Raw genomic sequence first — 26421 nt, forward strand, 5'->3', positions numbered from 1 at the left:
TAAGAATTCTTAATCCTTTGCTGCTGCTGCCTCATTTTAGTCACCGCTGCCGGTAAAGGAGCAGGCGAGGCAGAAGCGCAAGTGCGGGTGGCTCCGTGTGCCGCCTCGGCAATGGCTGGAAATGGCCTCCTCCCCTCTGTGGGGCGTGGACGTTGACCACGCCTCCTGGGGGATCCCGGCCACGTCATCGCCAGCCCACCAATCGGGTGGCTGGGGGTGGGGGGCGTGGCTGGTGTGCCCCCCTAGTTTTGATCCTGAGTACGCCCATGACCGTAATAAAGCACTGCTATAATTATATATAATTATACATAATATTCTTAAATTTTTAGTTTCATTCGCCTTTTCCGTGCTGAAATGTCACAACCTGAACGACCATGGCTCCCCCCCCCCAGTTTTGATCCTGGGTACGCCCCTGTTACCTTTCCTTCTCTGCTTCCATGCAGTCCTGACAAAAAAAATCAAACCTCCATGCCAATGCTTTTAGCCCCTGAAGAGGAGCTCCTCTTGGTGTCAAGGGAGGGGCCCAAGGGAGCATCTGGAGTCCTGCCATTGCTTCTGTCCCTGGCCCCTTCCCCTCCTCTCTCGACCATCCCAGGGCCACTCTTGACTCCACAGAAGGAGACGGGATCTGTCTGTGATGGTGAGATGTCCTGGCTGGTTGAAGGACCACTTCCTGTTTCCTGGAGCTCCATCCTCCTTTCTCATGCAAGGTGGAATCATGAAGCAGGTGAAGGCTGAGCACACCTAAGGGTGACACCGAGGTGGGGTGTGTGGATTCTGCTTAACTTTTCCCCGTCTGGATCAAACTCCACACAAAAAAGGGGCAGTTGGAGAGCACAATCAGTTTTATGGAGCTGCGTTGAAAGGCATTGTTTCGTGACACTAAGAGCCCTTTCTCAAATGAACAGTTAAGCATTAAGAGAATTTAAACTACACACACTGAATGGGGTAATGGTGTGTTGGGCCCAAGATCTTCTTGGATATACCAGTAATATTCATATGAATGAGTGTGAGAAACTATGGAAGGAGACATAAAGTTCTCTGTAGTCTCAGAGAAAATATGAAGATGCTATACAGATGGCATCTTACCCCGACCAAATTGGCCAAAATGTATCAAAATAGATCAGAAGTTTGTTGGAGATGAAAACTGGGTAAAGGCTCGTATATGCATGTGTGGTGGGAATGTAAGAGAGTAAGAGACTTTTGGGACATCATATATAATTAATTTTTAAACTATTAAAATTTCCATTCATAAAGAGACGAGAAGCCTTCGTTTTAGAAATACAGTCATACCTCATGTTACAACCTCTGCAGGTTACGTCTTTTCAGGTTGCGTCCCGCTGCGACCTGGAAGTACCAGAAAGGGTTACATCCGGGTTTCGCCACCCGCACATGCACAGTAGCGCTAAATCGTGCTTTGCACATGCGCAGAAGCACCGAATTGCGTCACGTGAGTGCGCAGACACAGCGCTTCAGGATGCGGCCTTTTCATGTTGCAGAAGGGGCCTCCGGAATGGATCCCGTTTGCAACCAGAGGTACCACTGTAGCACCAACAGAATTTTTTTTTTAATGCAGGCAATTCTTCATGTATGCAACGACAGCAGCCAGAATTTTGGTAGCGAAGAACTGGAAAAGCAAAAAGTCTCCCACAAAAACAGAATGGCAGCTTAAAATGAAATAATACATACAACTGGCAAACATGACAAGGGAGAGTTTGAGGACACTCGAAGCAGAAGGTTAATAAAGAATGGATCATGTTTAAAGAGTATTTGAAAAATTATTCTGATTACAAAAGTCTCCTGGCAGATCTTGTGTGATTCTTGTAATAAAACTGATAAATAATGGAATCTCTTTGATAAGACCTGGGAAAACAAAATAACAGTAAGGCACTGTAATAACAAAATGAGAAACAGTACGATGAGAATAATTGGAATTACCTTTTAAATACTTTATTCCTTTATCTTTATCATTTTTTAACTTTTATTTTTATTTGGTAAAATAGATGTAAATTGATTGAATGGTAGTTTGTGATGATATTACTGTATTGTTGGGTATTGTTATGTAATTTAATGTTGTTTGTTTAAATAAATAATGAAAAGAAAGAAAGAAAAGTGCTCAGAAACTTCAACTAGCTCAAAAAGCTGCAGACACAATGCTGACATAAAAAGGTAAAGGTAAGGTACCCCTGACTGTTAGGTCCAGTTGCAGATGACTCTGGGGTTTCATGCTCATTTCGCTCTATAGGCCGAGAGAGCCGGCATTTGTCCGCAGACAGCTTCTGGGTCATGTGGCCAGCATGACTAAGCCACTTCTGGTGAACCAGAGCAGCACATGGAAACGGTGTTTACCTTCCAGAGCAACCTTCCGATCAGCAAACCCTAGGCTTTGTGGTTTAGCATGCTCTGTGGTTTAGCATGCAATGGTCGGCGGGTGGGTAGGCTATCCGGTGTATGTGGACACAACAACCATAAACAGACCTGCTTGTGGGGCTGGATGAAACTTTCTATCAGGCCGGATGAGGTCCTTGGCTGGACTTTGGACACACCTGCCTTAGGATGTCCTTATTTTCATTGGATAAATGCTGGAGGGTCAATAGTTGTCCGACCTCCAAGCCATCTGAAGGCAATCCTGTATACTAGGGAAGGTTTTTTTTTAATGTTTAATGTTTTACTATTTTTTATATATGTTGGAAGCTGTGCAGAGTGCTAGGGCAACCTAATAAGATGTGTGGGTTATAAATAGTAAAATTATCATTATAAAATGGGGCATCCCCATTTTCATCAGCTAAATGTTTGCAGGAATGGAAAGAACAGGCATTCTGGTGCCTTCGATTCAGCAGGGTGCCATCGTTCCAGTTTCCTGAAATGGTATTTCAGGAATTTTTCATGATGAGGATTTAGAAACCAGTGACTGCACACCAGACCACAAGGAGACTTATTTGTAGAACATACTGGATAGCTTATAAGATGCAAGATTCCAATGATGTGATAAATTTTGAGAAACAGCTTTCTAAACAAAACCCACTTATTATAGAAGACACAGAAAGGGTATAGAAAGGGAAAGTTTTGTGCGGGGGTTTTAACCTTTGGAATGCTGTTTCACACTTTATGTCCACTTTTTCTCACATGGGGCTTGAACCCACAACCCTGAGATTAAGCATATCACGCTCTACCTACTGAGCTATGATTTGTGTGATTTGTGGGACGCTGATAGTGGGGTGTGAACACCCCTAGAGAAGGGTGCAAAGATTTGTCCCCTGCTGCTCCAGAGCTGTTGTTGTTTAGTCGTTTAGTCATAGCACGCCAGGCACTCCTGTTTTCCACCGCCTCCCGCATGTTGGTGAAGCTCATGTTGGTGGCTTCGAGAACACTGTCCAACCATCTCATCCTCTGTCGTCCCCTTCTCCTTGTGCCCTCCATCTTTCCCAACATCAGGGTTTTTTTCCAGGGAGTCTTCTCTTCTCATGAGGTGGCCAAAGTATTGGAGCCTCAGCTTCAGGAGAGTTTTGACTAAACGGGATCCACCTGGAGAAGGAACTGGCAAGCCACTCCAGTATTTTGCCAAGAAAACTCCATGGACAAAGACAACAGGCTCCAGAGCTAGGAATGGACCAAATCTAATAGGGTTGATCTCTTTGCCCTGACAGTGAAGAGCAGAACCTCCAGTATCAGAAGCAGCGTACTGCAAATACGAGGGCAGGGGAAGCAGCAGGGAAGTTTCAACGCCTGCACGATGCATTCGCCTTGCAAGGGGGCGCATCCAGCCCTGCAGCCTCCCATGGCCCAACCCACAGCCAGCGAGCTCCGATGCTCAGAGAGGCAGGAAACGGGGCCAGGCAGGGGGACTCGAGAGCGGCTGCACTTTCCTGTCCCCCCGCCGAGGAGAGCGGAGGAGCAGCGGGCAGTGGCCTGGCGAGTTTCCCCGGAGAAGAGCCGGATTCCGGTGCAGGGACGGAGCGAGGAGTCAGAGGTGCAGGAGGCGGGGCGGGGGGGCAGGAGGACGAAACAAGATGGGGACGAGGAGAGCACGTGCCGCTCGCCTGGCAGGATCAGGCCCCGAGTCCAGGCAGAGGCTGCAGAGCGCTCCCCAACCTAGCATTAAGGGGAAGGGGCTCAGCTCTGCCGGAGGGCACAGGGGCAAACATCTCTTCAGGACCTTGCCTGAGACCCTGGGGAGCTGCTCCCTTCAGTCCTATAGACGATGCTGAGCTCAAGGGGCACAATGAGGGGTCGAAGGCAGCTGCTGCTTCGCGATGGAGGCTGCATGTAGTCGCCCACTGATCAGCGGCGTTCCTGGGGCTTTTGCCGCCCCTCTCCCTGTCCCTCATCAGGGAGCCCCGTCCTCTTCCACGGTCCTCCCTCCGCTCCGACTGTCCTCCCCTCTCGCCTGCTTCTGCCTCCCTGCGGTGGCTGCAAGGGCGATGAGTGGGTTCAGGGGGCGGAGAGGGAAGGCGAGGCAGGGGGGGGGAAGGAAGAGCAGTGCAGCAGGGAGGGAGGTGCCCCTCTCACTCTGCAGCCCCCTGGCACCCTTTGCCTTTTCCTCTGCCAGTGCCATTGATAAACCTATCACCCTCCTTCGTGAATCGGTCTGATCACCTTTTAAAGCTCTCCTAACCATCCTGTGGCAATGATGTCCATCAGATTCATTTAGCAAGGAAATGGCTTCTTTTCCCTGCCCCAAATCAAGGTACACTGTGCCTGCACATGGAGGTTCTGTTGATCTGTCACAGCTAATAAAATAGTTGATAGATCTATTTCCCCGGAGAATGCATCTGATCTTTTTCCAAGCTATCAAAGCTAGTGACCTCTTGGGTCTGTGTGTAAATAAGTGAGTCGGGCTTAAGCTTGTTTCTTTAAAGGTTTTATCTTCCCCCTTCCTCAATAGCACTGCTGAGTTTTCAGATGAAGGCTGAGGGTTGAAGTGGGTGCCAGTTTTGAAAATGCAGAGGAAAGGAGGATTCTTTGGAAGTGGCATATGGAAATAAATTAATGATGATACAAATGTTGATGACAGTATTATAAAAGACTATGGAAGCAAAATTGAAATTAGTTATTAATATTCGGATTATTGCTCATTTCTATACTGCTTCATATTTTTAAGGAAAAAATCTCAAAGTAATTAGAGAGAAATCTCGATGCAGTTTGTGTTCCCAGGATGTTGAGAACATTAACTCTGTAGATCCAGGAGTTTTCTCCTCCTGATAGTCTCAGATTTGATTGTTCTTTCTGATAGAGCAGGAGGAAGGAAACATTTATGGCCTTAAAGCTGCATTGATTCTGGAGGCCACATTCCAGTGAGCTGTGTGGCCAATGTATTCACATGCATGCACCATGCTTTAAAATATTGTTGGTCAGTATTCCTTTTGTTTGTTTGTTTCTTAGGCTGTACAGACACCATACATTTAAACCCCCAGAGAATCATGGGAATTGTAGTTTATTGCTACAGTTCTCAGGACCCTTAACAAACCAGCTTGCAGGATTTGTTGGGTGAAGCCATGTACTTTAAATGTTAGGTGGGTCTGTCACAGCCTTAATCCTATACAAAGATCTGTTGTTGCCTTTCCAACATGCTTGAAGTTGCATCCAGGATCAGCATTCCCTGGCCACTGAACATGCTCAGTGCTCTTACTGAGTTGTTTTTGGATTCCCCTACCACTGCCTTGGTTCCCCCACCCCCAAATATTATTTGTACTTCAGTAAACCTTGAAGTATCTTCGAGTCTTCGGATAACTTCATCTCGTCCATGGGTGGGGTCGTTTGGGCGACATTGTCATTCACAGCCTGAACATAAGAAATAGAAAGAGTAATAAGATACAGGTGAAACTCGGAAGATTAGAATATCGTCGAAAAGTGCATTTATTTCAGGAATGCAACTTATTATTTTTTATTTTTATTTTAATTTTTACAAATGCTTTCTTTTTGAAATGCCACAGTAATAAAACAAATAGTTACAATAATACAAATATAAACAAAAATCGCTGTTACATTTCATTAATTACATTCCATTTATAATTGATCCGCCTAATGACAAATAATTACAATTCCAACAAATAAAGGCTTGACATACTGTATCTTGCTTTGCATGTCATGTATCTATCTCATATATTGGTTTCACCTTTTAAGGTGTTTCTGAAATAAATGCACTTTTCAACAATATTCTAATTTTCCGAGTTTCACCTGTATTTCAAAATCTGGCTAATGGTTTAAAAATGTGCTTTTGTTTTTATTCTTGATTTTTATTCTACACCGGTATTTTACTTTGTGTTTATTTCTTTTCCAGCAGGGTAGTCTAAAAATTCAAGAGCAGGGACCAAGGAGACCCATTTGAAGTGAGAGCCTGGAATCCAAAGGAAAAAGATCTCCTGCCGGCCAAGTTGAGACATTCATGGATCTTCTGCCTCAGGCAGATTTACGTCAATTAAGCAGGAGCCAGAGGAGGGGCAGCCACAGCAGCACTGGGATGCCCAGTGGCAGGATTTCCTGAAGATGATGCAACCCCCTCGTTCAAGCTGGGAAACCCCACAGGCTCCCAGTCCTCCCCACTCTGGGGATGGTGTCCTCCTGGCCCCCTTCAGGGGAGCTGCGGATGACAGCCAGTGGCCCAGCGAGAGAGCAGGGGGGACAGACCAGACCCTGCTCCCAGACCCTGAGCGGCTTCCAGGAAAGGTAAGTGCCCTCCTCTCACCTGGGTTTCCAGCACCTGGAGGTCACAGGTCCAGTGCCTCTAGACATGGGGGTTCTGTTTAGCTATGGTGGTGAATATTCCTCCTCCCTGCACTTTCTCTCTAATCCACTTTAAAACGACTTGCTAGACCAAACTTTATTATACATGGGAGGTTTGCGATCATATTTCCTGATGTTGTTACTTTAACAAGCAACCACAGGGGACTTTGAACTTCATCAGAGCAGAAGCTACGTCAGAAGAGGGGTCCTTCCACCAACCCCCATTTTCCTCCTCTAAATTGCCTCAATTTCCAAAATGCTCTTTTCTCCACACTGAGGTTTAAATCTTGGCACGTCTTGCAGCCTTGGCACTGCCATGTGCAGTGTAAATAGAATAACACTTGCCTTCCTTGCAAGGTTGTTGCAAGATTTATTAAGATAATGGCTGGTTCAGATGACTGAATCACAGCCTGAAAATATGCTTTACAAATAGGCACAGTTTTTAAGGATTATTCGGCAAAGTTATGCTGAAACCTAAGTTGACCCAAGTTTAAAACAAAAATCTCTTGGGCATCAGAAGCAGAATGCAAAAAGAGAGGGCAAAAGAGAAGGACTTTGCATGGGTAGTTGCACAAATTTACCATCTGTGGTGCTGCACTCACAGCAAGGCTAAGAAATAGGGGGACTTAGAAGGTGCTAGTCCCATCTCCCCCTGCATCTGCCACCTGACCTAATTGTCCCAGTTTACCTCATGATTGGGCCGGCCCTGATGGTGAACTGTAATGAAACCAGGAAGTCTCTTATAAGCCATAACTAATGAACTTTCCATTTTGCCCAAACTAGGAAACTACAGCTGCCAGATTTGGAACAAGCCGGGATATTAAGATAACTTCAAACTGTGTTTGGTCAAAACAGGAAACTCTGTGTGATCAGTGGCTTCGTGGTTTGACTGTTCCCACTGCAAAGGGGCTGTGCAGTCAGGTGAAAGGCTTCTTCAAATCCCTCCTCATTGAGTCGATACACAATAGCTCAGAATGGGCCAACACATGTGAAGCATTCTGAATACTCTTTAACAGGGTAGTCCTGTGGCAGCCTACTCGGAAGCAAGCCACATTGAGTTCAGTGGGACATACTTCCATGTTAGCGTGTATAGGATAGTGGCCTACAGTTCTGTCCAAAAGCTATTTAACATTATTAACTCACCCAGTGTCATGAACACACCAGCCTAAAGCCAAGAAGTACACCCTGACTTAGAGAGCAGTCAGCAACAGAGAGGCTCATGTTTCTCTCAGGCAGCTGAGAGCCAACAGCTGCAGACTCCCACTCCTCTTGACACTGAAAGGAATTTAGATAACATGATAGCTGGAAGCAGGCTGCAACAAAGCCAAAGCTCCTAACAGGCACAGGCAGGCTCGTAGAGCAAGGCAGGGAGCTTTCCTTCACCGGAAGAGGAAGCAGCTGACCCAATGAGGCCAAAGAGTAGACGAATGGGAAGGGTTTAGACAGAAAACAAACCAAGAGACGCAAGGGTCATAGGTTCAGTATATTCTGCAGACGCCAGAAGGATTCTTCAGAAGGGTCAACTTGAGTGTACTTGATGGATGCTCGACGTCAGCTCTCCAAGGCTAATTGCTTGTTTGGCAATGAATCTTCAAATTAATTATGTATTGCGTACTGTGTTACCAAGCCGACACCCAGGGTCTCTGCTAGTCAGCTTCTCAAGCTTTTCCTGATGTCCTAATCTGCATCCTGATCTCTGTTCCAGGAATGGTGGCCTGTGGGAAATGTGGTTAAGTCCACAAAGTCTGAGCAGGATCCCTTGGACACAGAGAACATCCATCTCTCTGCAAGGGCTGAAAGAGAGAGTGAAGAAGAGGCCTGCTTTCTGGGTAAGGGTTGGGATCTGGGTTGGGGTCTGGGTCCTTGGGTGCTTTTGCAGTTTTTGGAGGGTCCAGCAGAAGCCATTTCCTCTCTCCTGCCTGAAATTCTCAGACAATGGGATTGCCAGAACCTCTGAGTTAGCCTTTTGCAACATAGTACCCCCCCAGACATTATGAGATTCCAACTCCCCTCACCCACAGCCATCATGGACAATGGAATGATGGGAGTTGTAGTCTAACAACTTCCAGGACGCATCAAGTTGGAGAAGGATCCTGTGGGAAGAGAGCCCAATGATCAGCCTCTAAGCAGAAAGTAGTTCCAATGTTAAATTCATGGAGAGAGAGAAGAGGCAGAACCATTACATCTCTAGGAAGCTGACATGCTTTCTGTGATGGAATGATAGACATGGCACAATACTGAATTCCTTCCATAGTTTTCTTCCACATGAGGTTTTGCGTGCCATCAGTGTACACAGAAGCATTGAATTTATAGGCATGATTTGCACAGTTGTGTGCAGGGGTGGCTTGGAAAAAGAAGGATAAGTGAATTGTGTAAACTTGCCAATGTTACAGACTGGGTTTGTGTCTGAGAGGTATAATATTCTGGAAAGCACCGGAAGGCAGAGGGCTCTTGTGTTCAAATCTGCTTGTTGGTTTCCCACAGGCATCTGGTTGGCCCCTGTGAGAACAGGATGCTGGACCAGGTGGGCCTTTGCCCAATCCAGCAGGCTCTTCTTATGTTCTAATATATTGCAATATTTTTACAGTTACACTTCACATAATAACACTTAAGTTTGAATTATTTCTCAGATGAGAAACTTCTACTCGAGTCTGAGATCATTTCCTCACTTGAAAAAGAAAAATACAGAGATATGTCTAAGAAGCCAATTCCACCCTATATCTGTATTATAAAATGGTGCTGCTTTATTGTGTGAATGGAGTGGTCTTCTGTTGCTCTTGCCAGTATCTCATCTGCTTTTCTAAAATTTTGGAACATAGAGAGGACAGTGGAGAAGGAAACGGTGTTAAAATAAGAAAAGGTGCAGATTGGGATTGATGTGTGTTCGGTTCCTTTTTTGTCTTTATTGAAAATCTAACAGGATTCTGTTTCCTCCCCACTCCCAAACAGATCAGAATTCTATGGAGCCACCTGTGAATTCATTGGGAAGAACAAAGAAACAGTTTAAATGCATGGAATGTGGGATGTGCTTTAGTCACAGTGGAAAACTGAGGATACACCAACAAACACACACAGGGGAGAAACCATTTGAATGTATTGACTGTGGAAAGAGCTTCAGTCAAAGTGGAAATCTTAGAATACATCAACGAACTCACACGGGAGAAACCATTTAAATGTATTGAATGTGGAAAGAGCTTCAGTGAAAGTGGAGCACTTAGAAGACACCAACGAACTCACACGGGGGAGAAACCATTTAAATGTATTGAATGTGGAAAGAGCTTCAGTCGAAGTGAATCACTTAGAATACATCAACGAACTCACACAGGGGAGAAACCATTTAAATGTATTGAATGTGGAAAGAGCTTCAGTGAAAATAGAGCACTTAGAAAACATCAACGAACTCACACGGAGGAGAAACCATTTAAATGTATTGAAAGTGGAGCGCTTAGAAAACACCAACGAACTCACACAGGGGGGAAACCATAGATGTATATATTTCGGAAAGAGCTTCAGAGGGAATATACGGTATGTAAATATTGGAATACAATCTATGAAGAACTTTAAAAATTGTTAAAATTTACGTTTAGAAAAAGACCAGAAATATTTATATTAAACATAATACAGGAAGACATTAAAACGCTCTTAATGTATGGGATAGTTGCAGCAAGAGTTTTAATGTCTAGAAATTGGAAAAGTAAAAATCTACCCAGCATAACAGATTGGCAAACCTTAATGTTAGAGTACCTACAGTTGGCAAAAACAATGGGATGAATAAGAGGACAAACGAAACAAAAAACGCAGAAGGAATGGAGGATGTTTAAATAATATTTATCTGAAATCCTAATAGCAGATCTAAGCTAAACCTGGTATAAACAATAAAAAAGAAAGAGTGGGGGGGGGAAGAAAGAAAGAAAGAAATGAAATAGCAAGTAGATAGTTACAACTGCGATAAAATAATGAAATCATATAAACTACAGAGAGAGTAATTGGAATTTTTTTGTTGTTGATGTATTTTTCGTTTTGTATTTTTCTTTTTTAATCCTCTTTTTTATTTTTTATTGTATTTTTTGTTTAAATATATGTTGTTAAAGGTGTAAGTAAGGTGCAAAGTATATATGCCGTATTTTAAACTATTAAAACAATAAAGAATCTATTTTAAAAAATATAAAAAATGATGGGCTTCCCTTGTCTTGTGGATCAGCATTCCAGATGCTCATTACTTGAACTTTGCATAATCCATTGAAGACCTTTTTACTGATAGCACTTTCCAGCTGAATGTAAAGGTCACTGTGTTACATGTTAATTTGGGTTCCTTTCAAAACTCATCTCCTATTTTCTGTGCTCTTGTGTGCTTGTTTTGAGCTTTTTTAATTAAATATTTTCTGCATTGGCTTTTGACCTGTGGAAGGTGACCTGTTTTTTATGCTTCTTAGTTCATGTAAATATTTTAAAGAAATGTGTGAAAGAATTAGGGCTAGGGACTGAGGAGTGGGAGACATCATCGTTGTGAATGCAGGAGGTGGAGAGGGAGAGAAGAGAACTTCAGTTATTTGGTCAGGGCTGTTGCTAAAGGCCTTGGTGCAGCTTTTCTGGGAATTATAGTTTCAGGGTATTCAATTGTATGTGGTTGAGGAGGCTCAGAAATGTCTGAGAGGGTCCTCCCAGAACTACAGTTCCCAGAGTTTGTGGGAAGTGAAGATGACTGTCAAGTCTCTAGACAGAGGTTGGCAACCTAAGGCCAGCGGGCCAGTTCTGGCCAGAATGGGTTTTGTATCCAGCCCACGGACGGTCCAGAAATCGCCACATGGTTTTGATTCATATCATTTGGGCTGCACCATTTTTTCCCTCTTTCTACTTGACAGTGGTGCCTCCTCCCTCCCTCTTTCTGGCTTCTGGCTTCTCCCCCGCCCTGCAGAGGAAGGGGGCTAGCCTTTGATGGGTGCCAGCCGCATTGTTTCCCTCTGATTGGTTGCATCTTTCTTTCCTCCTCCCTCCCTCCTCCTAGAGCCAAGTGGAAGGGGCCTGGGCTTTGTTTGTGCCAGCGTGATTGCTCGACGGTAGCCATTTAAAGCTGCACCTCTCCGTCCCTCCCCTGCTCACTGCTCCTTTTGCCGCCGCCACCAAAGTGGGGCCCGAGAGCCCCGAGAGTGAGCGGGGTGGCAGACATGGGTACTGTTGGTCTGTTCACTTCCTCCATTGAACAAAGCTTCTAGATCCGGTGGACTCTGAGCGATCAATTTCTCCTTAAAAAAGAAGAAATTTGGACAATTTGGATACCGTGAGTAAAAGGGATAAATTTTAAATTCGATCAGGACTTTAATTCGGTCACGGAAGAGATTCTAAAAAGGAGGTCAGTCCTTTTCCGCTGTGGCAAAGTGAAAGCGATTGAATTTTTACTGCAGCCGGGAGAGAAATATTTTACTGCTAAACTTCCAAATTATGAACTTTAAAAATCCCCCCTGAGGCAGGGTTAGGGGGGAAGAGATAAAATTGATGTAGAACCCTGCAATAACAGGAATTTTTTTTACCATTTTTTCCCTCTCTGGAAGTGGAGACCAGGTCAGAGCGGCTAGACTCCATTGTGACCTCATAATAGAGAGGATACTTTTAACTTTTGTTTTCCTATTTGGAGCTTTAGAAGTTACTGTATTGGTCTGAACTGCTATAATTGGATTACAATTTTACTATATTGCAACATATAAACCTGTTCATCTGTTTGGAAACATAAATTGCCTTCTCAGGCACAGAAAATAAATTTAAACTGTCTGCTTAGACTGATGCTGTTGTATTGCTTCCAGCTATCTGTTGCTGGCTGTTTGCTATATCATGGCTTGACCTTGAAACTAACAGCTGCCAGCTGCTGTTTTTGTTATGGCTGCAGAACCAACTCCAAGTGTAAAACAAAAAATAGTAACGAGGAGGGCCTCCAGAGATCAGTCATTTGAAGAACAAGTTTTAGAAATTTTGGGAGAAATTAGAAAAGAAGTAAGATCAAATACAGAAGGTTTGCAAGCAAATACAGAAGGATTGCAACATTTTAGCAAAGACATAAAAGCCAATACAGCAGGCTTGCAAGACATTAAAAAAGAAATTGGAACATTGAGGAAAGAGGTTCAAGAAGTGAAAACAGAAATTTCGGGAGTGGATGCAAGAGTTATGGAGTTGGAATCAGTGAAGATTTTGGATCTGGAAAGACAGCAGGAATCAGCTCGGACGGCAATTGCTTTTCTGCAGTTGAGAGAGAAGGAATCACATTTAAGATCACGAGGTCTTCCAGAAATTGAACAAGGCAATTTGAAGGAAATCTTAATTCAGGAATTTGTGCCACATCGGGACCTGGTAAAGGAAGAAGTTGAAGTATCAATTGTGAAGGCCTACAGGTTTGGAGTAAGAGGGAAAAAATATTCAAAAATCATAAACGATTACCTGGTGGTCTTCCAGACTAAGGAACAAAGAGATAAAATTTTGGGACTGCATTATAAGAAGAATTTAAAGTTTCAAGAACACCAGGTCGTGCTCTTTTTAAAAAATTCCCAATTTTTTCCTGCAATTGAGGAATAATTACACAGATCTGGCAAGTGCCCTAAGGAAGAAAGGGGTCTTATTCTGCTGGGAATTTCATCAAGGCCTCTTCTTTAAATATCAACAAAGGAAAGTATGAATTAGAACAGTAGAGGAGAAGAGGTGATTCTTGGAGAAGAACGCTATAGATTTTGAGTCGGAAGTAGGACCAGGACCAGGATTGGCAACGGGAGCAGCGTAGTTATTAGGATTGGACATAGGAGCAGGAGCAGGAGTGGAAGCAGCGCAGTTATTTGGATTGGATATAGGAGCAGGAGCAGGAGCTGGAGCCGCACAGTAGATCAGCATGGCCTTGAGAATATGTTCATGGAATGCGAATGGTTTGAACCTAGGAGCCAAAGAAATCAAATTCATCACGTGTTGTTAAAACAAAATTTGGATGTGATATGTTTACAAGAAACTCTACTTTAAAAGGTTTCTAGCCCCTGTCTCTGGATGTGCAAAAAAAAATTTGGAAGTATTTGTTTTCATTCTTGGGGGCCATGTTATTTGGCGACCCTCTCTTTATCAAGAGCTAACTTCAGGGCTATGAGAGGCTAAGGCAGGGGTCCCCCAACTTACCTTGCCGAGGGCTGGTGCTGCCAGCACCAATCACGCTGCGGTCCAGAGCGTGCGCCCATACGCGGATGCATGCACAATTTCCGGCACACTTCCGGGTTGCCGGAACACCGGAAATAGCTTGTGTGCATGCACATGGGCCTCCTCCGGCTCGGAAGCGCACTGGAAATGACGCACATGTGCACAAGCTATTTCCGACGCTCCCGGCGACCTGGAAGTGGGCAGCTGCACTGCGCCACACCATGCTGGTAAGAGGGGGTTGCCGGGGCCACATAAAAGAGCCTCGCAGGCTGCATCCAGCCCCCGGGCCTTAGTTTTGGGAAGCTTGGGCTAAGGAAAAGCCTTTTGTTTGTTTTTAATTTTAAAAAACCCCAAAATGTGACAAATGTTTGTGGGGCCTCCACCTGCTGCTGCTGCTGCTGCTGCTGCTGCTGCTGCTGCTGCTGCTGCTGCTGCTAAGGGAGCCCTGGATCTCTGCCTCAAATATCTGCCTTGATGGTAGCAGGATGGGAGAAGTCAAGTGTCCAGAATCAAAATGGAAAAGTATTTTCTGCATATTTCTTGAACGAAATGGGCATGTCTGAAACCTTAGACGAAGTTCAGGTTGACAACATGGAAGCTGTTGTTCATTAACCAATTAATGTCATATTTATCACTGCTGAGGAAAAGAGTCTACCCTTCAGAGAAACAAGGCAGCATTTCATACAATATAATGATGTCCTAAACAAACACTTAATCAGATATATTTGCCTTCTGGAAGGTGGGGCAAGATGCTGAGGGAATCTGTATTATATCTGGAGGAGAGAAGGGGGGAAAGGGAGTTCAGTGCACTCAGAAGACACCAGTTGTTGGTTGGAGTTGCATCTATAAAAAGTGCATACCCTTTGCCTTTCCATAAACAAATGGGGAGGAATGATGAGCTGGAATAGCTGTCTAGAAGGAAAGGTAACCTGGGAACTTCATGTTGATTGACCACCCCAGCTCCCTGACCCCAAGAAAAGGCTCATCTAGGGAGGCAGCTGCACATTACAACTAAACTCCATGTTATGCTGTCCAATAGCTATTTACTCAGACAGGGCTATTTTCATTCAGTTCTTAGTGTGTTCAGGGGCGTGTTACATTTCCTTTTCCCCCTTCCTTGCAGTCCTGACAAAAATCTATCCTCCACGCCAATGCTTTTAGCCCCAGAAGAGGAGCTCCCCTTGGTGTCAAGGGAGGGGTCCAAGGGAGCATCTGGAGCCCTGCCATTCCTTCTGTCCCTGGCCCCTTCCCCTTCTCTCTCGACCATCCCAGGGCCACTCTTGACTCCACAGCAGAAGACGGGATCTGTCTGTGATGGTGAGGTGTCCTGGCTGGCTGAATTACCACTTTTTGTTTCCTGGAGCTCCATCCTTCTTTCTCATGCAAGGTGGAGTCATAAAGCAGGTGAAGGCTGAGCACACCTAAGGGCGACACGGGGGGGGGGGGAGCTGGATTCTGCTTAACCATTGCCCGTCTGGATCAAAATCCACACACAAAAAGGGGCAGTGTTAGAGCACAATCAGTTTTATGGAGCTGCGCTGAAAGGCATTGCTTTGTGACACTAAGAGCCCCTACTCAATAAACAAGCATTAAGAGAAATTAAACTATATACACTATATATGTATTTGTATTTGCAGGCATTTATGTAAAGGTTGCCCCTTCAGCAGACACCATACACACAGACATAGACTACCAAAATCAACACAATCACTTCTGCAAATGTCCCCACAAAACACTTAATCACAGTTTTTCCTATCTATTAAAAGAGCCGCTGCTGCACATTACCAAATGTAGATTCAGGTAGGTAGCCGTGTTGGTCTGATGTAGTATATATACATATATATATATATATATATATATATGTGTGTGTGTGTGTGTGTGTGTGTGTGTGTGTGTGTAAATAATAAAATTGTCCTGTAATACCTTAGAGACCAACTAGGTTTGTTCTTTTCTTGGTATAAGCTTTTGTGAAGTGTGCATGCACACGAAAGCTTATATGTACCAAGAACAAACCTAGTTGGTTTCCAAGGTGCTACAGGACAACACACACACACACACACGTAACAGTTCACTGATAAATGTAACAATAGCAAACCCAGATCAAGACAAGAGAGTGTGATTAACTTGGCTGGGAAACAGGGACATGTAAATATTTTTAGTGCAAGACAGGAGTGCCTGGCGTGCTATGGTCCATGGGGTCACGAAGAGTCGGACACGACTAAACGACTAAACAACAACAACAACAAAATATCTATTTTGCATCGCTTGATGGGTGTATGGTGGAGGTCAATGGAAGGGTGGGGGCAAGCCGTGATGCTCAGGTCTCTGTCGCCAGACCCTCTCAATTTGTGATGTATTTGTAATGTATCCATGATGTGATTTTAGGGGTGTTGTGGGTATCTCTGTAAAACTGATCAAAATGGGAGCCATCCCTTGTTCTGGGCATCCTTCCTTCCTACTTCATCCTGGTGGTGGTTGGAAGTTCTGTTGCAACAGTTTTTGTTTTTTGTTTAATAAAGATCAGGCCTACTGGCTGCTGTTTTGCTCCTATATTCCTGGCTGGTGTCTTTGTTTGGTAATCCAGGTGAGCCCAAGGATTTTCCTATAACAAGACCTTTGAACTCGCTCCTTAAAATGCAATCTGAACAAAACTGGTGAAGCAGTAAATAGTTTATTCAGGACAATACAGTACCGTCTTGCAAGAGCGGGGGTCCAAAGCAGGCACAGTCCAGCGGGCAAAATACAGTATGATTTTATAATCCCTGTGCATCCGTTCCGTCCCTCGTCTTCCCATTGACTGGGTGCTACAAGGTATTCCTTCCCCCAATTATCAAATAACAGGCAAGAAGCGCGGCGTGGAGAGAAACTTCTTCCTCCTCACAGTTGCCTCCACTTCCGGCTTCACCAGCAGAGATAAAATCGGTGTTTGCAAATGAGGAAAGGAAGAAGGCGGGAAGCGGGGCTGCATTGTGCGGAGGAAAAGGAGGGGGCTGCTTCCTAATTAAGGCTCCTAATTAAGCGCCGTCACTCCCTGCCTCCCGCGCCTCCCATTCCCGCCCCCGCTGCGTAGGATTTCGGGTGAGTGCAAAGCCAATGGCGGGGAAGGAGGGAAGGGGCTTTGCAAGGGGGTCCAAGATGAGAAGCCCCGGGACGGGGACAAGAGAAAGGAGGAAAGGGGGCTTTGAAGGAGGAGTGGGGATGGGTTGCGTTGGGGAAAGAGAGATAAGCTTCTTCCTGCCGGGATCTGGTGCAAAGGGAATTGCAGGGAAGGAGGCGGGAAAGGGGAGAGGGGTGAGCATTGATGGACAGGATCGCCTTAATAATAGTATTAATTTTAATTTTAATATCTATACTCCGGCAGAAGATCCCTCGGAGGAGGACCTTCTCTTTAGGCACCAGGCGAAAGCATTCCTCTTCTCCCAGGTGTTTGGCTCATTAAACACTCTATGGCCTTCACAACTGCATTGGGTGTGGGTGTGTCTATTTCTTACTCTGTTGTGCATTTCTGTGTTTTTCTATTGTAAGCTGCCCTGTGATCTTCTGAGGAAGTGCAGTAAAGAAATGTAAAGAATAGCAGCAAAAATAGGAAGCCCTGTTGCATTTGAAGTGGTTGTTGGGACGGAGTCTCTGATCAGCATGCATAGTAGAAGAGGCTTAGGAAGCAGCAACAACAACAATTAACTATTTGCGCCCTGCCCATCTGACTGTGTTTCCTCAGCCACACTGGGCAGCTTCCAACAAAATAAAAAAACACCAAAAAATACCCAAAACCTCTCAGTACACGTCTGCCTTCAGAAGTCTTCCACTTTTTAGAACTGGCTTTTGAATTTAAAGAAATCCCCTCTTTAAGTAATCACGTGGAGTAAACATGTATGTTGTCCTCTAGATCCAGACACACACATAGTATGAGTATAGCTGCCAAGTTATCCCTTTTTTAAAGGGATTTTCCCTTATGCTGAATAGGCTTCCTCGCGAGAAAAGGGAAAACTTGGCAGCTATGAGTATGAGTAAGCAGTGCTCCAATGTGCTTCTCTTGTGAACTTGCCTTCTAAGTTGTTTACTCATGACCAAAGCTCCTGTTTCCACTACTTTTAACCCACCCCACTCCCACAGCATGGAAGGAAGAGGGCTTGTTCATTCACAATACCAGTATACCATGTGTGTATCTGAAGTGAACCAGGCACTGCAGCTCCTTCCCCTCTCACTGGGCTGCAGAGGAGGAAGCGGATGGGTTTGAAGGCTCATTGCATCAGCCGCCTCTCTCCCCTGAGCAGCAAGAGCAAAGGGTGTTTGCAGGAGGTCAGAGGGAGCAGTGGGCAGATCCACTGCCTCTCCCAGGGAGTCCAGATGCAAGCAAGGGGCTTTCTCCTCCATGCAAGGGCCACCCTGTATTCAGAGCAGTCCTTTGTAGGTTAACTCTTAAGTTCCAAGGGATCAACTCTCAGGCCACTAATGTGCATACCATACCAGCCTTTGAAGGGAGGTGGGACAAGCAGGTGAAAGGAATGGCCAAAGGTGGTTGAAAATGGGTGAGGGATCTTGGGAAGGTGGTGCCCAATTGGGGCTTCTCCAGGGGCAGCAGAATGTCTTGGGCAGGAGAATCCCTGCAGGGGCTCTGTGACTCCCTTGGCTTCTCCCTCCCTCCCAGGAAGCTGCAACTTGCTCTGATTTCTGCCCTCCTCAGGAAGCTGAACCTGCAAACCTAGCTGAGACTGAACCTGCAAACCTGGCCAGGATGGAAGGAGGAAGATGGACGGTTGATCTGATCAGGCTGTCTCCCGCATCCCTCCCCACAACCTCTGAGCATTCCCTCCCAGGACCCTGGGAGAAATCTGGTGAGTTCCAGGAGAGAGGAGATGGGGACATGGCTAGCTGGTTGGTGGCAGGAGAAAGAGGGAAAGATTGGGAGGAAGAAGGAAGGGGTGAGGCCTTCTCCAAAGCACTATGGAAATGCTTCCCATAATTTTAATCCATATATTTAAATTGCTTCTCTTACTTTTATTTTTATAGACAAGTTCAGAGTGATACATTCCACCAGCATCAAAACACAATAAATGCATGCACCTCCTCAGTTTGGTGGGCTTAAGAGACAAAGGACCCGTTATCCTAATACACAATTCCTTTGGCTGGAGGCTGTACGCATAGAGTCAGGCTTTTGAAGACCAGAAGTGGCCAGTATTATAAGCGAATTATGTAAACTTGCCAATCTTACAGACTGGGGTTGTGTGTGAGAGTGAGTAAGTGGGGTAATAATTTATAGTGCCCCTGTAATTTTGTCCGCCCCTAAGCTTACATAGAGATACTGTGGTACAACCTTGGTGCAAATTTCAAAATAAGTACAAAAAGCCAACAAAGAGACTCACAAGTTTATAGTGGCCCCAGCTTTCCTGGTCAAGAGTCCATTTTGTCAGACTGCAGCCGACAAAAGCTTAGGCCATAATACATTTATCAGCCTGAATCCCGTGACTTCCCCCCATTCCTTTTATGGCATTTTGATGCATTCTCCACAGTTTTCATTTACTGTATATTCCGGCGTATAAGACGACTGGGCATATAAGATGACCCCAGCTTTTCCAGTTAAAATATAGAGTTTGGGATATACTCGCCGTATAAGAAATACCACCCGGTGTATAAGACGACCCCCGACTTTTGAGAAGATTTTCCTGGGTTAAAAAGTAGTCTTATATGCAGGAATATACAGTATCTAAATTGTCCATAAACTTCTTTAGAAGTGATTCTTAAAGCCCAGCTAACGTTTTGATTTGCTTGCAGCTTCCTCTGGCTTCTGGGCTCCTCAGGAAGCTGAACCTGCAAACCTAGCTGAGACTGAACCTGCAAACCTGGCCAGGATGGAAGGAGGAAGATGGACGGTTGATCTGGTCAGGCTGTCTCCTGCATCCCTCCCCACAACCTCTGAGCATTCCCTCCCAGGACCCAGGGAGAAATCTGGTGAGTTCCAGGGGAGAGGAGATGGGGACATGGCTAGCTGGATGGTGGCAGAAGAAAGGGCTGCAAAGATGAATCAACAGAAGCATAGTTAATCTATGGACTTCCATCCTACAAGAGACAGTGATGGCCAGCAACTTGGATACCTTGAAAAAAAAAAGGATTAGACTGATGTCTGTGCTGTGCCCTTGTGGTCCTAGGCAAAAATGCTTCTTAATACTAGTTTCTGGAAAGCACAGGAAGGCAAAAGGCTCTTGTGTTCAAATCTGCTTGCTGGTTTCCCTGCTTGATTGGCCCTTGTGAGAACAGGATGCTTGACTAGGTGGGCCTTTGCCCAATCCAGCAGGCTCTTCTTATGTTCCAATATATTGCAATATTTTTACAGTTACATGTGGCATTACACTTAAGATTTACATCATTTCTGGTATTTTAACATATTTACAGTGTTCTTTAATATACAGGTAGTTATGAATTTCCCCCACTCTTGATTAAATTTATTCTCATCTTGATGCCTGATCAAAGGCCGCTGAGAGATCTAGCAGAACTAGAAAACAGCTTTCACCTTTGTCCTTAGCCCGCCAGAGATCATCGACCAGCGCGACCGAGGCAGTTTCCGTCCCATGATGAGGCCTAATTCCCAATTGGAAGGAATCCAAATGGTCCACATCCTCCAGGCGTGCTTGGAGTTGTTCAGCAACTACCCGCTCAATCACCTTGCCCAAGAATGGAAAATTTGAGACTGGGCGATAGTTGAACATATTGGCTGGGTCCAAAGATGTTTTTTAAAGAAGCAGTTTAATAACCGCCTCTTTCAGTGGGTCTGGGAAGGCTCCATCGCAGAGGGAAGCATTCACCGCTTCGTAGAGCCCATCGCCCAGCCCTTCCCGACTCACTTTTATGAGCCAGGATAGATAAGGATCAAGGAGACAGTTGGACCAGACCAGGGCCATCTTCAGCATACCCGGCGCCCTGGTGCGAAGATCCCTCCGAGGCCCTCCCCCCATTTCCCAGAGTTGACACCCCCCCAAGTCCTTCCAGCTTCCTTTGGGCTCTTACCTCTCCAGGCCCAGTCCTCTCCAGGCCCGGCCTTGCACAGAGTGCGTGGGTCGAGTGCCACTGCTGCTGCCTCCGCCACCGCACCTGGACTCTGTGCTGCGCTGGTTCCCGTGCGTCATGGTAGAACCAGTGGTGGTCGTGGGGGCAGTGGTGGCTCCCAGCATCGCGCCCTTACAGCGTCCCGGCGAAACCTCTGTGGGAGAAGCCCCGTTGGGTTCTGCCGGTGGCGGCAGCTGCTCCTCTTCCTCCAGGGCTGCTTTTCCAGAGCCCCCTCTGTGACCTCTCCACTCGGTGCGCCTCATGACGGGGACGGCTGGTTGCAGGCAGGAAGGCGGCAGGGAGAGAACGGAGACTCAAGCGACGTCCCATGTGCACAAGGCGGGCCCCTCTGCGCGCTCCATCTGAGAGGAGGCGAGCCCAAAGAGCAACAGCGCGCTCTGCAGCTCACAGACAGCGCTTCATCGCCGCTCGCTCGTGACCCCACATAGGCTGCCAACAAGGATGACCCTGGCGCTGCGTTTCATTGGTAGAGTGCTGCCATGTGGCTTTGCCTCTACCAATGAAACGCAGCGCCGGGATGAGGGCGCTGTAGAGCGGAACAGGGTCCTAGTGCCCCTGCTCCACTCGCTTACCTCCCTGCTCTCCCCTGAGCGGTGTGGCTGGTGGGCGTGCAAGAGGAGGGGAAAGGGAGGCCGCCACACAGCTCCCCCACTTGCTGAGCGCCCAGGCGCCCTGGCACCCCGCGCCACTAGACCCAATGGGCGAGACTCTCGGCCCTGGACCAGACCCGGAAGCAGGGATAGTCCTCAGACAACAACTAAACCTGCCTCCTTGGCAATGACATCCCCTCTCTGTGGAACCTGCCCCAGATGTTCTGTTGGCGTGGGGCCTACTCCCAGGCAGCCGCGACCCTCTCCCCTTAAAACAACACAAATCATACCAAAAAGTAATAAAATAGTAGAAACCAGAAAACCCCCAACAACAACAACATACACTTTCACTAAAATTAAAACAATCCCAAGCCCCAACCAAACGTCTATCCCACCCCCAACAAAACCAAAATTCAAAATACCACAGATTAAAAACTATTAAAAACATATAAAAACATGGCAGCAGCCCCCACAACAGCAACAGCAACAACAGCAGGAGTCTCTGGGTGGGGATGATGGCTGTCCCCACAGAGGGATTGCAGGGTCAGGAACATAGAGAGGACAGTGGAGAATGGAGACTGTGTTAAAATAAGAGAAGATGAACATTGAGATTGACATGTGTTCAGTTCCTTTTTTATCTTGCTTGGAAGTCTAACAGGATTCTCTCCCACCCCTCACTCCCAAACAGGTGAGGAAGCTGACAGTCACAATTCTACGAAGTCATCGATAAATTCATTGGGAAGAACAAAGAAACCATTTAAATGCATGGAATGTGGGATGTGCTTTAGTCACAGTGGAAAACTGAGGATACATCAACAAACTCACACAAGAGAGAGACTATTTGAATGTATGGAGTGTGGAAAGAGCTTCAGCCGGAAGGATAAACTTACATTACATTGGAGCACGCACACAGGGGGGAAACAGTTCAAATCTACAGAGTGTGGAAAGAGCTTGAATAAAAATGTAGTACTTCGAACACATCAACAACCTCACACGGGGGAGAAATCATTTGATTGTATGGAGTGTGGAAAGAGCTACAGTCAAAATGGAGCACTTAGAATACATCAACGAACTCACACCGGGGAGAGACCATTTAAATGTATGGAGTGTGGAAAGAGCTTCAGTGAAAGTGGAACACTTAGAAAACACCAACGAACTCACACCGGGGAGAAACCATTTGAATGTATGGCGTGTGGAAAGAGCTTCAGTCAAAAGAGAAACCTTATAGCACACCAACGAACTCACACCGGGGAGAAACCATTTGAATGTATGGAGTGTGGAAAGAGCTTCAGTCAATATGGAAACCTTAGAACACACCAACGAACTCACACGGGGGAGAAACCATTTGAATGTATGGAGTGTGGAAAGAGCTTCAGTCAAAATGGAGACCTTAGAATACACCAACGAACTCACACAGGGGAGAGACCATTCGAATGTATGGAGTGTGGAAAGAGCTTCAGTCATAGTGGAGCACTTAGAATACACCAACGAACTCACACGGGGGAGAAATCATTCAAATGTATGGAGTGTGGAAAGAGCTTCAGTCAAAGTGGAACACTTAGAAGGCATCAACAAATTCACACGGGTGTGAAACCATTTAAATGTATGGAGTGTGGAAAGAGCTTCAGTGAAAATGGAACACTTAGAAAACACCAAGAAAGTCACATGACGGAGAAAGCATTTGAATGTATTGAGTGTGGAAAGAGCTTCAGTAGAAGTGGATCACTTAGAAAACATCAACGAACTCACACGGGGGAGAAACCATTTAAATGTATTGAATGTGGAAAGAGCTTCAGTGAAAGTGGAACACTAAGACTTCATCAACGAACTCACACAGGGGAGAAACCATTTAAATGTATAGAGTGTGGAAAGAGCTTCAGTCGAAGTGGAGACCTTAGAATACACAAACGAACTCACACGGGGGAGAAACCATTTAAATGTATTGAATGTGGAAAGAGTTTCAGTCAAAATGGAGCACTTAGAATACACCAACGAACTCACACAGGGGAGAAACCATTTAAATGTATTGAATGTGGAAAGAGCTTCAGTCACAATGGACACCTTAGAACACACCAACGAACTCACACAGGGGAAAAGCCATTTAAATGTATGGAGTGTGGAAAGAGTTTCAGTCAAAGTGGAGACCTTAGAATACACCAACAAAGTCACATGGGAGAGAAGCCATTTAAATGTATAGAGTGTGGAAAAAGGTTTAATCACTATGGAAACCTTAGAAAACATCAACGAACTCACACAGGAGAGAAGCCATTTAAATGTTAAGACCTTCAATCACTATGGAAACCTTAAAAACATCAACGAACTCACACAGGGGAATCCAGAGATATATGGAATTTGGAAAGAGCTTCATCGGGAGTAGAGACCTTAATGTTCATAAATGAATTCACACGGGAAACAGCATATAAATTTATGTATTTTTCCACTCAGGATTCACTCCTTACTGTTGGGATTATGTTCACTGCCGAGCTACTCAAGCGGGACTAGTATGTCATTTCCGAGACTAGTATGTTATTTGTGTCTGTTCCCAGGAGAAAGGAATGTACCTTCTCTCTTTTCTCCTCACGTGATGTTTTCACTGTACTGTGCACTCTTTCTTCCGGCTTCCAATATGCCGGATGTCTCTCTCTGCAGCTCTCCATATTGAAGTAGTTTAACCACTACTAAATGTTTCTGTGTGTGTTGTTCTTCATGTTGGGGAACAGTCGCATATTTGCTCTGTGGGTCCAGTCTAACAACTGGCCCCCCGGCCGGTGAAATGCTAACACTTAATTCACCTCAAGAAACTCATAAAGAGGTACTGAAGGAATGCTGTAACAACTGCAAGGATGCTGCTTGCCCAGAGTTGGAAAAACGACACGGTGCCTACCAGAGTGGGCTGACAGACTAAACTATTGGACTATGCAGAGATGGCAAGAATGACTGGGAAAGTCAGAAACCAGGAGGTTCAAAATTTCAACAAAGAATGGGAGAAATTTATATTCTATTTGACAGATAACTCTAGACAATAGAACTCTTTGCTAGATCTTAAATAACTCTTGTCATGTTACATAGACTTTGGATAAAATAGAGGACTGAAAAATTAGGAGGATTTATAGAATGCAGTTGAAAAGGTTTAGTAAAGAACCCACAGAGGGGAGGACGGAAGTCTAGAGATTCAAAAGAATCTTGTGTAATTTTTAACATTTGTGATTTTGAGAGTGAATGAATTTGTAAAATAAAATAAAAAACATTTTAAAAAGAAAAGAAAAAAACTCAAAGGGGGAAATACGTTTTAAATGCATGGAATGTGTGTGATGTTCTGGTGTTTGTACATAAATTTGCATACACATTATTATGTAATGACAGCCACATATACTAAATGTACAAAATAAGTGGCAAGTTGTTGCTCAATAAACACGGAGAAAGAGTGAATCTGGAATGCTCAAGGTGTGTGTTTAATCTGTTGAGTTTGGACCTCCACCATTCACTGCCAAAATGATGGGCTGCCCTTGTGTTTTGGATCAGTATCCCAGGTGCTCATTACTTGAACTTTGCTTAATCCATTGAAGACCTTTTTACTGATATCATTTTCCAGCTGAATGAAAAGGCCTCTGTGTTAAATGTGCTTTTAAAACTCATCTCCTATTTTCTGTGCTCTTGTGTTTGAGCTGTTTTTATTAAATATTCTCTGCATCGGTTTCAGACCTATGGAAAGGTGACCAGTGAGGAGTTTTGTGTGTGTGTGTGTTTCTTAAGTCACAGAAATGTTTTAAAATTTAAAGGAATGTGTGAAAGAATTGAGGCTATGGGAGATTTGTGAAAGGGACTGAGGATTGGGAAACAGATTGGTTGTGAATGCGAAAGGTGGAGAGGGAGAGAAGAGAAAGCTCAGTCATTTAGTCAGGGCTATGGCTAAAGGCCTTGGACTCCATCCAGCTTTTCTGGGAATTTGTAGTCTCAGGATGTTTTGATGGTGTTTCCTGCTTGGCAGGGGGTTGGACTGGATGGCCCTTGTGGTCTTTTCCAACTCTATGATTCTATGATGTCCAATTGTAGTTGGATGAGGAGGCTCAGACTCTTCTGTTGAGAGGTTCATCCCAGAACTACAGTTCCCAGAGTTCCTGGGAAGTAAAGGTGACTGTCAAGTCTCTGGATGTGCAAAAAATAATTTAGCAGTGTTTGTTTTCAATCTTGTGGGGGGAGCACCCTGTTGCAACAGTTTTAATAAAGATCAGGCTTTCTAGCTGCCTTGCTTCTCAATAGTACCTTTGAGACCAACTAGAGACCAACACAGGAGCCCATCTCTACACCTTCCTAGGAGCCTCATTCTCTGGGGAGATGCTCCTCCCTTTCTTTTGGCTGTCGGGGAACAAAACCCAAGTCAGGATTGCTTAAGCCTTAAGGGGACTAAATCTACCTCTCTGTCCCAGGAGGCGTTTCTCTCCAGACCAGAATGATTGCTCTAAAAGGGAAAACGTTTATTTGGAAAGAGCTCTGTTGACATCTTTGTAACGGTCCTCAGAGAGGATTCATTCCAGCCACAATATTTCAGCAGAAATACGAAAAAATGGGCTTTGCTTTTCCCATCCCATTCCCAGAGTTCTCCCTCCAGCTTTGTTCCAAAAGAGACTGCAACACTTTAAGCAGTTCCAAGCAATTTATTTCCACGTCCATGCTGCCCAATCCTGGTGTCATTTTTTATTTTTCCTTCTCTCCCTTTCCACACGTCCTCCACCAGCTGTTGACATGCGTTTCTGTATTCCTGAAATCAATTACTAGAAAGCAACCCCTCCACTCATACTGGCAGGGAAGCCTCATTGAGTTGCATCCAAGGATAATCATGCTTGGAGTTAGACCCACTGAAAGTTGTGCACATGGGTAACTTAGC

The 26421-nt window shown here is 45.1% G+C and overlaps 2 protein-coding genes across 5 annotated transcripts in view; both read left to right on the forward strand.

Moving 5' to 3' along the window:
• Window positions 1-26421, forward strand: part of LOC118081124 (uncharacterized) — a 66694-nt gene that overhangs the window by 21794 nt on the left and 18479 nt on the right. The window contains exons 1-4 of the mRNA XM_088663472.1: window positions 16823-16962; window positions 18569-18719; window positions 19657-19833; window positions 22225-23775. Coding sequence (XP_088519598.1) covers window positions 18620-18719; window positions 19657-19833; window positions 22225-23775 — 1828 coding nt within the window. The 5' untranslated portion in view covers window positions 16823-16962; window positions 18569-18619. Of the gene's footprint in view, window positions 16963-18568; window positions 18720-19656; window positions 19834-22224; window positions 23776-26421 lie in introns of the transcript that reaches the window.
• Window positions 3822-10895, forward strand: LOC132591579 (uncharacterized). 4 transcript variants are annotated; one of them, XM_088663644.1, is made up of 5 exons: window positions 3829-3970; window positions 6281-6666; window positions 7507-7644; window positions 8429-8552; window positions 9673-10895. In XM_088663644.1, the coding sequence occupies exons 2-5, from the start codon at window positions 6487-6489 to the stop codon at window positions 9894-9896; spliced, it is 666 nt and encodes a 221-aa protein (XP_088519770.1). In that variant the 5' UTR covers window positions 3829-3970; window positions 6281-6486; the 3' UTR covers window positions 9897-10895. The 4 variants fall into 4 exon arrangements, with proteins under 4 accessions (XP_088519772.1, XP_088519770.1, XP_088519771.1 ...); XM_088663645.1 differs by having other exon boundaries at window positions 3840-3970; window positions 6284-6666; XM_088663646.1 differs by lacking the exon at window positions 7507-7644 and having other exon boundaries at window positions 3822-3970.

This window comes from Zootoca vivipara, chromosome 2 (genome assembly GCF_965207765.1).
Source record: "Zootoca vivipara chromosome 2, rZooViv2.hap1.1, whole genome shotgun sequence".
Taxonomy (NCBI): Eukaryota; Metazoa; Chordata; class Lepidosauria; order Squamata; family Lacertidae; genus Zootoca; species Zootoca vivipara.